Source organism: Taudactylus pleione, unplaced genomic scaffold (assembly GCF_031769625.1).
Source record: "Taudactylus pleione unplaced genomic scaffold, aTauple2 ptg001279l, whole genome shotgun sequence".
NCBI classification, from domain to species: domain Eukaryota; kingdom Metazoa; phylum Chordata; class Amphibia; order Anura; family Myobatrachidae; genus Taudactylus; species Taudactylus pleione.
The window spans coordinates 1,113,879-1,126,186 of NW_028285679.1; the positions used below are offsets into that span (position 1 = coordinate 1,113,879).

At 46.7% G+C, this 12,308-nt stretch overlaps 1 protein-coding gene across 1 annotated transcript in view; it reads right to left on the bottom strand.

Annotated features, from left to right (window-relative positions):
• Nucleotides 1-3,190: 3,190 nt before the first annotated feature.
• LOC148443410 (interferon-induced GTP-binding protein Mx3-like) overlaps nucleotides 3,191-12,308 on the bottom strand; it is a 94,197-nt gene continuing 85,079 nt past the window's right edge. Inside the window, exons 12-13 of the mRNA XM_088462867.1 lie at nucleotides 6,487-6,705; nucleotides 3,191-3,421 (exon numbers count right to left, since the gene is read on the bottom strand). Of these exons, the coding sequence (XP_088318993.1) occupies nucleotides 3,191-3,421; nucleotides 6,487-6,705 (450 nt within the window). The remainder of the gene's footprint in view (nucleotides 3,422-6,486; nucleotides 6,706-12,308) is intronic.

The following is a 12,308-nucleotide window of genomic DNA, read 5'->3' on the forward strand; positions in this document are numbered from 1 at the left end:
AAATTTTGTGTTATCTAAATAATACAATACATCTTAAATTGTCCAAAAATGCGGCAGCTCTTATTTTCGCAGAATTTTCAATATGGGAGTCTGAGTCCTCCTTGGGCCCATGGAAACCTGCTCTGAGAGTCATGGTTACAGTAGCTAAACAACTTATCCTTAATTACTGGATCTCAAAATCAGCACCTACACTAATGGAATGGAAAATTGCGCTGCTGGAGGTAATTTATGCGGAGAGACGTATGGCTATCTTTAACATCGAAAGAGGGGTACGGATTTTTTCCAAAAAATGGGAACCATACATACAATGTTTACCGGTCCAGATTCGGAATAACATATGGAAAGTCTTTGATCACACGGAATGGTTTATGCTAAGAAATATCACTTAAAATGCCCGTATTGTTGCTATTTATATGTAGCTCTCTGTGAATCCCCCCAGACAAGGTATCTCTCACCTTTTGTCAGTGATTCCCCCTCTATTTCACCTTTCTTTCTTCTTCTGTTTCTTTTATCATTTTATTCTAACTCTCCCCCTTTTTCTAATATAATTCTGCATTGATGTAGATTATATTGACGCAACGATTGACTGATATACCGAAGTTGATGTGATAATTGGTTAACTCAAAATTCAATTGCTGCTTACACTGGCTCTATAAGTTGCATAGTTTGAGTGACATTGATTGTATATTTACTTGCATTTCTATACGGTGTACTATATCGATTTTTTTATACAGTATTTGTAATTTTGTAATTTTCTACATTATATTATATTCAAGTACTTTGTTTCTTTGTACTTTGACATAATTTCAATCTATATTTGTACTATTTTCCAAAAAAGTTTGAAAAGATTAACAGTAGTTTGTCTATTGTTTGTTCCAAGAAACAGACTAGTCGCTTATCAGATAATTTTATTTTATTTAATTCTTGGATTGTGCAATGTATAATTGTTTTATTGCTGTTCAATAAAAAGATATTTAAAAAAAAAAAAAAACGGGTCCACGCACATCACTAATATGCAGATATACAGTACAGATATGTCCACACTAATGTATCCTCAAATCTCGCCATGTACAGTAGCTCCATTTGGCTCACCACAGTTAATGCGTTTAAGCCACGCCAAGCGTTCCGCCACTTAGTTTTGTACCGAATTTGCATCGTATCTGCATCTCTAATGTGACAAAAGAACAGATGTGTCCTTCTCCATTGTTGCCGCTGATGCAGCTAACATTGGCACGCATCGCGGCATGCGATTTGCTGCGCATGTTACACCACAATGCAGGAGCATTCGCACCATGCAATCCTATGCAGTGCCCGTGCCCTCTAGTGGGCATTTTTTGCTGCATGTGTGCTGCAATTTGCCGCAGCGGTGGCAAGGATACAAGAGGACAGATCTGTACAATGCACGGGTACCCTGTACACTGGCACTGGAATTATATGCAGGTGCTGTGCATAACTTAGATGCTAACCGGAGGTAAAAGACAAAAAAAAAACAAGGAGGGCCAATACGGGTGAGCGGCGACTCGCATCTCGCCCCGCTGCGTTGTGCTTAATATGCAACTTTATACCAACTCCATTGTGGCAAACATACTAATCCTAAGTGCCCAGGACGGGATGCAGTTATAATACCAACGTGCGGCATCCCAGCTGAAGAATGCCGGTGGCTAGAAGACCGGCGCCGGAATACCGACAGGAGGTGACAGCCAGGATGCTGAACGTGAGTATAGCGGGCTGGTAAAGACTTAGCCACTGGGGATTAGGCTAGGGGAGGGGGAGGTTAGGGTTAGGTACCTCCTGGGATGGGTTAGGCACCACTGGTGGGGGGTTAGGTTTAGGCAGTAAGGGGGGAGGGATAGGTTTACGCACTTAAGGGGAGGGTTAGCATGCGGGTGGGGAGGCTTAGGGTTAGGCTACAGAAAGGAAGCGTTAGGAGGGGATGGGGGAGTGTATACTTACCTGATGTCTGGGCCTGATTCAGAGCCGGACGCTATTTGCGGACGGTCGTTCTGAAAAAGGGGCCGGATATTTAATTAGAGCGCTTGCTCTTTGCGGTCTGTTGACGCCTCTATGTCTGAACAAGCAAACGAAACATGCGCTCGCTATTTTGTAAAGACGCCCCCTGGCCGCTCGCATCATACGTCATCTCCGCTATTTATTAGATTAATCGAGAACATCGAACGGCGTATGAACTGCTCGCTATTCTTGTGGTAGCATTTTCCTACCGCAATCATGCGAGCAGTTCAGACTAAAAGACAACCAAGTGACGTGGTCGATGACGCTGCTTTGTTAATTATGCACTCCCATTAAACGCCAATTTTGACCGTTTGGCACGCCTGCGTTCGGATCTCCTCTCCCCCGTTTTCAAGCACCTTCCCCTGTTACCACCCACAAACGCCTCATTCTGTCACTCAAATTAGCAGGCACTCGCTATTTTGCGAGCACACGATTTCCGACCGCACTGACTGGTTCGCGCATGCGCATTATGACCCATACGCATGCGCAGATGTGCGAACATCGCTCGGAGCGGCTCTGAATCAGGCCCTCTGTCGGGATACCAACCATCCGGATGCCGCTATCGGAATTCTGACCGGAGGCATCCCGACAAGCCGGCATTATATACCCATTCCCCTAGGACACTACTTTGGATGTAGCTAGAATGCCACACAGATGTTAAATGAAGAAATAGATGTGAAAGCTGAAGAATCTCTTCCCGTAACGGAGCGTCTAAAACACTGCAAGCGACTTGCGCCATATGGAAAAAAACGGATGGGTGAACGAGGACCCAGGATGAGCAGAAAGCCCCCCGATAGCACAGAAAATGTAGATGAGGCTCCTGTCTGGTGCAGGGGGTGTATGGTGGGAAATGCACCTCTGAACTAAATAACTATAATGCAACATACAGTATCAACCATGGATATATATTATCATTTAATCATCGGTGGCTATATTACATATTAGCCAGTGCCAGCATTGGTCACATTATAAATATTTCCCTGTGTGTTATTGCTTTTAATAAATACATAGGAGATACCAGGCAAAGTCTGTGACACATTTTGAGCATTTGTTCACTTACAGAGTACTAATAAGAAAGCAATTTGTACAAAAACATGGCCGGCAAGTTAACAACGTAGCTTTCTAGTTTTGTGAACGCCGCCAGTGACTGGACAGTATAAAGAAAGTGCACAACTATTCTTTAGTCTGGGAAACAGAGCAGACGCCTGTGTGCCTTGGTCAACCGTTGAATCCTTTGCTTCAGGAAATTCCTGGTGCCCGAGAGATCTTTATTCTCCTTCAGGAGATCGTCGTACTGGTCTCTCTCCTGCAGAATCTGCAGCATCTCTCTCTGCAGCCTTTTCCCATGTTCTTGCAAAATATAAAACTGGATGATCATGGGGACCTGATTGCAGAGGCGGTCCGCTGCTCCCTGTAAGGCAAATACAACCCTTGTGATGGATGACAGCCAACTACATTTCACAATGGGCTATGCAGACCTGTGCCTATGGTAGGGATGGGGAACCTCTTCCCCGGGGGCTGTATAAGGCCTCCGGAGTCATTTCGTCTGGCCCTCTGAGCTTTTTTCTGCTATCCTCATCTGACTAGCAGGGAGCCTAGAATGGAACCCTGCAGCCAGAATCTATGCAGCAGTGCTGCCTGGAGCGTCCTTAGGAGTCTTCAGACGGTCACACCGCTGCCCTTACAGCTCCCAGGAGTATCCATAGGATGCTCCAGGCATTGCTATAATCACCGGCGATTGTGGCCCCGCCCCCATGTAACGTCACATGGAGGGGGTGTGGCCTGCACCGGGCCCGCAAAAAATGTTATATAGATATCAAAATGGCCCTCAGCAGAAAAAAGGTTCCGACCCCTGGCCTACGGGCTGCTGGGGAAAAAGAGAGAATGTATTTTGCTGACTCTTCAAACTTCTTACTTCACCTTTTCCAAATAACGAACTACTCCTTATATTTATGTTTGTGATGTATGTTCCAGTGAGCGGCTCTGTAGAGGGTCTTGGTGTCCAGGCATGTTAGTGGCCATAAGTAGGCAGAGCTATTTATTAAATCAACATACATTGGCTACAGTGTATTGGCCCCTGCTCATGGTGCCTATTATATCATGAGGTCATCAGTGAGGCTTTGTACTCTACCTTGATTGTCCTCTTGGACCAGCGATGTAGACAAAAATTACTCCACATTATGTCACCCAGAGGGACGTGCACATGCAGCAGAAAATGTTTTACGAAGGGCCACACAGCTCCTGTTGGCTGCCATCTTTGTCTGTCTCTGTCATGTCTAATGCTCTGTATGTGATGGGAGAGGTTATTACCTCCTTGCAGTGGCGGGCTGGGCCGGGGGGCAGGGTGCCATGTGCCCCCCGGGCCGCAGCGTCATACGGGCCGCGGGCAGTCTGTGTCACTGTGACACACTGTCACTGTTACTGTGACACAGACTGCACCGCGTGTGTAGCGCTGACCGGACGGAGTTCGGTCAGCGCTACACAAGTGACAAACACACAGCCGCCGGCTCCGGCAGCTGTGTGTTTGTTTTGATCAGCAGCCAATGAGAGTCTGTCAGACTCTCATTAGCTGCTGCTGCACCCACTGCAGGAGCCGCTCCATCTTCCGGCTCCTGCAGTGGGCAATGGGAGAGGCGTCATGACGTCATATGACGTCTCTCCCATAATGCAGAGCGGCCCGGCCCGGGAAGGACAGACGGAGGAGCGGATAGCGACGGTGGGAGCGGGGATTCAGGTAAGTGTTTTTTTTTTTTTTTTACTACGTGTGTCTACTGGGGGGGAGGCTGGCATTACAAGGGGGAGACCACTACTGGGGGCACCACAAGGGGGGAACCATTATTGGAGGCACTGCAAGGGGGGGACTACTACTAATGGGGGCAATACAAGGGGGGGACTACTACTACTGGGGGCACTACAAGGGGGGGGGACTACTGGTGGCACTACAAAGGGGAAACCACTACTGGACTGGGGGCACTACAAGAGGGAGGGTCTACTACTGGGGGCACTACAAGAGGGAGACCTCTACTGGAGGTACTACAAGGGGGAGATCACTACTGGGGGCACTACAGGGGGGAGGGCACTACAAGGGGGGACCACTACTGGGGATTATGGGGGCACTTCAAGGGGGGGACTACAACTGGGGGCACTACAAGGGGGGGACTACTATTAGAAGGGGGGACTACTACTACTAGGGGCACTACAAGGGGAGGGGACAACTACTAGGGGCACTGCATAGGGGGGATCACTACTGGGGGCCTGCATAAGGGGGTCCTCTCCTGGGGCACAGGGGGGCACTGCATATGGGCACCACGACGGGGCTGTTCCTAATCTTTATTTTTACTTTACATTAATCCCATCTGGACCCGCCTCCTCCCTGGAACACTTGAGGGGTGGGGGGGGCGCCGTAGCACGCACTTTCTTCGGGCACCCTGGCTACACGCTACCCCTCTGCCAGGGCCGCCTGCATGCATTTGCCCCCCAGGCTAAAAGTTGCCAGCCAGCCCCTGTCTCCTTGCCTATAATACTCTGCTTTGTGCCCACGTGCATGTTACTATGTTTGCTGGCTTCACGTATGACATATCTGCATGACTCCGTCAGGTTCTACAGCAGTGATATCAAGCTCGGGCCATCCAGTTGCAGTGGAACTACACATCCCAGCACGCCATGCCAAAGTTTTAGCATGCCCTAAGAGCAAAACTGTGGCAGTGCATGCTGGGACATGTAGTTCCACTGCAGCTGGATGGCCCGAGTTTGAGACCACTGTTCTACAGAATCTGTGGTGCCGTACAATTAAATGATAATGATACTATCAAGAAATAATGAGGCTGAAATGAGCATTGTTTTATAAGGAAAACAAGGAAGAGGTGAGATTAATGAATGTTCTGCTGAATAAGTGGCTGCAGGGTGGACTTTGAAGTCACATTTTCAACACAGTACAGATTTTGTGGGACAGTGAATCCACTGTCCCACAAAATTGCTTTTTCCTCTGCCAGTTCCCAAAAACCAGGATGTAGGAGCGCTCTAATGTACTGTACGGGCTACTCTAGCTGGACAATAGAAAAATTCTGTAGGGCAATGCTTGTTGTCCCAAAAATCTGAAAAATATTCTCAATATTGTAGGCCTCTGTGATAGAGCAATATGTCATTTTAGTTTAAGCTGACCACATATGCTGTGAGCTGGGACTAGTTGGCCAACTGGAAAGGCTCAACCAATGGTGGTGGTGATGAGCCTCACGGGAAACCACAAGTGTGATTACCACACAAGCACATGTTGATCTCCGTCACGGACTGACTACATTTTTAGAGTTATCCAAATGGATTCCACATATACAGCTATTTCAGACCATTTTGGTCTAAATTGGCCAAACAAATGGATGAATTCACCTGATTCATGTTCGTCAATGGTAGTTGTTGAATTTGCGCTTTATAAACTGGCAACATCCCAACTTATCCCACATGAACTGTTCCGAAACTTACTTTAAAATAAGCTTCTAGATGATGCGTCATCTCTTTGATAGAGCACTGATCAGCATAGACTTTATAGGGTGTGTTGCTGGGCATTTTAGCTTGGACAGCCTCTAAATCAATCCTGTAAGATTTGTCTTGAGCGTAGACCATCTTCTCCATCAAAAACTGGATTGTGATCTGATTGTCCGCAGAGGTTTCTTGTATTTGTCTCATTTTCTCAATTTTATCCTGGGAGAAAGAAAAAGACACTTTTACTCAAACTCTTGGGGCCAAATGTAATAGGTAGTCTGTTTTGGTAAATTGCGAGTTTGGTGCTAAACTCGCAATTTTTCACAACTCTCCAATGTAATAGGGGTCTGTTCACTAAAACTCGCATTTTTCAGTTACTAAAACTCTCCATTCTCAAACTCGCATCCAGATGTTTTCACATTGAAAACAATCAACTCGCCCAATGTAATAGGGTGTCTGTTTCAGACTCGCAAAAAAAAGATTACCAAAAGTCCCCAAATAATAGACCTGCTTCAGGCTAGCGAGTACATCCTGAGCAGGTCAGATTAACACAGAAACATGCACATATCCATGAGATATGTACATGTTTCTGTGTGTACTTATGTAAAATGTGTTTAAATTAGGGGTGTGCACCGGCCACTTTTCGTGTTTTGTGTTTTGGTTTTGGATCTGGATCTTTCTTCGTGTTTTGGATCTGGATTGGTTTTGCCAAAACCACCCTTCCGTGTTTTGGGTTCTGGGTTTTGTGTTTTGGATCTGTATTTTTTTGAAAAAAGCATAAAAACAGCTAAAATCACAGAATTTGTAGGTTTTTCTGCTCCTATGCTATTATTAACCTCAATAACCTTAATTTCCACTCATTACCAGTCTATTCTGAATACCTCACACCTCACAATAGTGTTTTTATGTCCAAAAGGTTGCACCGAGGTAGCTGGATGACTATGCTAAGCGACACGAGTGGGCGGCACAAACACGTGACCCATCTAGGCGTGAAACTGCAGTGGCAGACAGGATGGCATTGAAAAACTAGGCCCCAAACTGTATATAATGCAAAGAAAAAAAAGAGGTGCAAGATGGAATTGTCCTTGGGCCCTCCCACCCACCCTTATGTTGTATAAACAGGACATGCACACTTTAACAAACCAATCATTTCAGCGCCAGGGTCTGCCACACAACTGTGGCTGAAATGATTGGTTCGTTTGGGCCCCCACAAAACAAGCTGCCAATTTATCTGTCCCTGCACAAACTGGCTCTACGGAGGCAAGATGTCATCCTCATCCTCCTCATCCACCGATTCCTCACCCTCTTCAGTGTGTACATCCTCATCCTCACAGAGTATTAATTCGTCCCTGCATGGAACCACAGGTCCCTCTGTACGTTCTGGAGGCTGGTCTCCCTGGAAGAGTTGATAATTCATTTTATGAACATCATCTTCTCCACATTTTGTGGAAGCAACCTCCTACGCCTTTCGCTGACAAGGTTCCCGGCTGCACTAAACACTCTTTCGGAGTACACACTGGAGGGGGGGCAACTCAGGTAAAATAGAGCCAGTTTGTACAGGGACCTCCAAATTGCTTCTTTTTCCTGCCAGTACAGGTACGGACTGTCTGACATACCTACTTGGATGCTGTCACCGATGTAATCCTTTAACAGACAGACGCACGCTTGTCGCTGCTGCTTTGAGGATTCAAGTGCGGCTACAGCCCACACAATTCACAAAGACAGAAAAAAAAAAAGAATATTTTTATTGTTTGTGGAGCACACTTTGAGGGTTACACCATCCTTTAACAGACAGACGCACGCTTGTCGCTGCTGCTTTGAGGATGCAAGTGCGGCTACAGCCCACACAATTCACAAAGACAGAGAAAAGAAGAAGAATATTTTTATTGTTTGTGTAGCACACTTTGAGGGTGTCACCACCCTTTAACAGACAGACGCACGCTTGTCGCTGCTGCTTTAAGGATGCAGGTGCGGCTACAGCCCACACATTTCACAAAGACCGAAAAAAAAAGAACAATATTTTAATTGTTTGTGTAGCACACTTTGAGGGTGTCACCACCCTTTAACAGACAGACGCACGCTTGTCGCTGCTGCTTTAAGGATGCAGGTGCGGCTACAGCCCACACAATTCACAAAGACAGAAAAAAGAAGAATATTTTTATTGTTTGTGTAGCACACTTTGAGGGTGTCACCACCCTTTAACAGACAGACGCACGCTTGTCGCTGCTGCTTTGAGGATGCAAGTGCGGCTACATCGCACACAAGTCACGAACACATTAAAAAAATAGTTTTTTATTTTTTGGAGCACTTTGAGAGTTACACCACCCTTTAACAGACAGACGCACGCTTGTCGCTGCTGCTTTAAGGATGCAGGTGCGGCTACAGCCCACACATTTCACAAAGACTGAAAAAAAAAGAACAATATTTTAATTGTTTGTGTAGAACACTTTGAGGGTGTCACCACCCTTTAACAGACAGACGCACGCTTGTCGCTGCTGCTTTAAGGATGCAGGTGCGGCTACAGCCCACACAATTCACATAGACAGAAAAAAGAAGAAGAATATTTTTATTGTTTGTGTAGCACACTTTGAGGGTGTCACCACCCTTTAACAGACAGACGCACGCTTGTCGCTGCTGCTTTAAGGATGCAGGTGCGGCTACAGCCCACACATTTCACAAAGACCAAAAAAAAAAGAACAATATTTTAATTGTTTGTGTAGCACACTTTGAGGGTGTCACCACCCTTTAACAGACAGACGCACGCTTGTCGCTGCTGCTTTAAGGATGCAGGTGTGGCTACAGCCCACACAATTCACAAAGACAGAAAAAAGAACAATATTTTAATTGTTTGTGTAGCACACTTTGAGGGTGTCACCACCCTTTAACAGACAGACGCACGCTTGTCGCTGTTGCTTTAAGGATGCAGGTGCGGCTACAGCCCACACAATTCACAAAGACAGAAAAAAGAAGAAGAATATTTTTATTGTTTGTGTAGCACACTTTGAGGGTGTCACCACCCTTTAACAGACAGACGCACGCTTGTCGCTGCTGCTTTGAGGATGCAAGTGCGGCTACATCGCACACAAGTCACAAACACATTAAAAAAATAGTTTTTTATTTTTTGGAGCACTTTGAGAGTTACACCACCCTTTAACAGACAGACGCACGCTTGTCGCTGCTGCTTTAAGGATGCAGGTGCGGCTACAGCCCACACAATTCACAAAGACAGAAAAAAAAAGAACAATATTTTAATTGTTTGTGTAGCACACTTTGAGGGTGTCACCACCCTTTAACAGACAGACGCACGCTTGTCGCTGCTGCTTTGAGGATGCAGGTGGAATCTAGACGGGATTTGGAACCGAGGACACACTACCTCCATCAATTGTCTAAATCCCACTGCACTAATGTCGGATACCGGATGCACGTCTAACACCAACATAGCAGTCAAGGCCTCAGTTATACGTTTTGCTTCAGGATGACTGCTGTCGTACTTCATCCTCATCGCTAGGGACTGTTGGAGGGTCAATTGTTTAGTAAAAGTAGTGATGTTCCTACTTCCTCTCTGGGATGATGAACAACTCCCAGCAGCAGCAACAGCACTAGGAGGAAGTGGTTCTTGATCTTTCCCTATTTTATTTTTATCGGAGAAAGTTTGGTCCTCCATTTATGTTATATTGATATATATACGTGCGGCTAAAGCGCACACAAACACAGAAAATATTTTTTTATTTTTGCTGGAAAGTAGTGCACTTTGTGGGTTACACCACCCTTTAAGAAATGAGCCAGCCGGCTCTTTACTTATGGGACACAGGCGCACGCTTGGTGCTGCTCCTTTGTTGATGCACGTGCAGCCACAGTGCACACAAGTCACAAACACAGAAAATATATATTTTTTTGGTTTGGAGTGTACTTTGGGGGTTACAGAACCCTTTAACGGTCAAGCCAGCCGGCCCTTTACTTATGACACAGGCGCACGCTTGGCACTACTTTGTTGATGCACGTGCGGCTACTGCGCACACAATTCACAAACACAGAAAATAATTTTTTTTTTGGTTTGGACTGGAGTGTACTTTGGGGGTTACAGCACCCTTTAACGGTCAAGCCAGCCGGCCCTTTACTTATGACACAGGCGCACGCTTGGCACTACTTTGTTGATGCACGTGCGGCTACTGCGCACACAATTCACAAACACAGAAAATAATTTTTTTTTTGGTTTGGACTGGACTGTACTTTCGGGGGTTACAGCACCCTTTAACGGTCAAGCCAGCCGGCCCTTTACTTATGACACAGGCGCACACTTGGCACTACTTTGTTAATGCACGTGCGGCTACTGCGCACACAATTCACAAACACAGAAAATAATTTTTTTTTTGGTTTGGACTGGAGTGTACTTTGGGGGTTACAGCACCCTTTAACGGTCAAGCCAGCCGGCCCTTTACTTATGACACAGGCGCACGCTTGGCACTACTTTGTTGATGCACATGCGGCTACTGCGCACACAATTCACAAACACAGAAAATAATTTTTTTTTTGGTTTGGACTGGAGTGTACTTTCGGGGGTTACAGCACCCTTAACAGTCAAGCCAGCCGGCCCTTTACTTATGACACAGGCGCACGCTTGGCACTACTTTGTTGATGCACGTGCGGCTACTGCGCACACAATTCACAAACACAGAAAATATATTATTTTTTTAGCACTTGGGGGGAGCACCCCTGATGGACAGAGCACCCCCTGGACAACACTACAGCACCCCTTTAGGACTGGGACACTGCACAGGACTTTGGAGTGGACACAGCCCCTATGGAGAACTGACTGCACAACACAGTCCAGCCAGCCCCTATGGACTTTGAAGTAGTGGACACAGCCCCTATTAACAACAGCAGCACAGCACAACACAGCCAGCCCCTATGGACTTTGAAGTAGTGGACAACAGCAGCACTACACTACACTACACTACACAGCCCTAACTCCCACCCTCCCTCTTCACTGTCCACAGCCGAGTGAGAAAATGGCGCCGACGCGGGTACCTTATATAGGATCCAAAACCCGCGAGACTCGGAAGGCGGGATGATGACGTTTTGCCTCGATTTCAGATCCGAGTCAGGCGGGAAAAGTCGAGCCTGATTCGGATCGGACTCGGATCGGGGGGGCTCGGGGGTGTTCGGATTTCAGAAATCCGAACCCGCTCACCCCTAGTTTAAATAAAAAAAAATGTCATGCACCCCCTCCCCAAAAGCATAACCAGCCCCGGGCTTTATAAAGCCTGTTCTGGTTCTAAAAATACAGGGGCCAAAATGCGTAGGGGGCCCCTGTATATTAAGAACCAGCACAGGGCTTTGTTGAGCTGGTCCTGGTTCTGGAAAATCAGGGGACAAAACGAGTAGGGGTCCCCTGAAAATTCCTGAACCAGCACCGAACTCTTTCTAGCGGGGGGATAATGCCACAGCCAGGGAAAACCTTTCACCGGTTTCCCCGGCCAAAACATTATCCCTGACCGCTAGTCAGTCCAGGCCGGGGATCCCTGGGGATTTGGGTAATTCCCAATAAAGGGGTACCCCTCTCCAGGGCACCCCAGGCCTAGACTGATAGCCCGGGGCTATCCCCGGCACCCTAGGGCGGTGGGTGCCGGGTTGATAGTGTAAAGTGTAAAATAAGTTTTCCATATTGTCTTTATTTGTAGAACCACAAGTACCAGCAAGCCTCCCCTGCATGCTGGTATTTGGAGAACCACAAATACCAGCATGCGGGGCATTACGGGCCCGCTGGCTCTTGTAGTTCCACAACTAAAGAAATACGTAAAAAAACAAACTTACACCGTGAA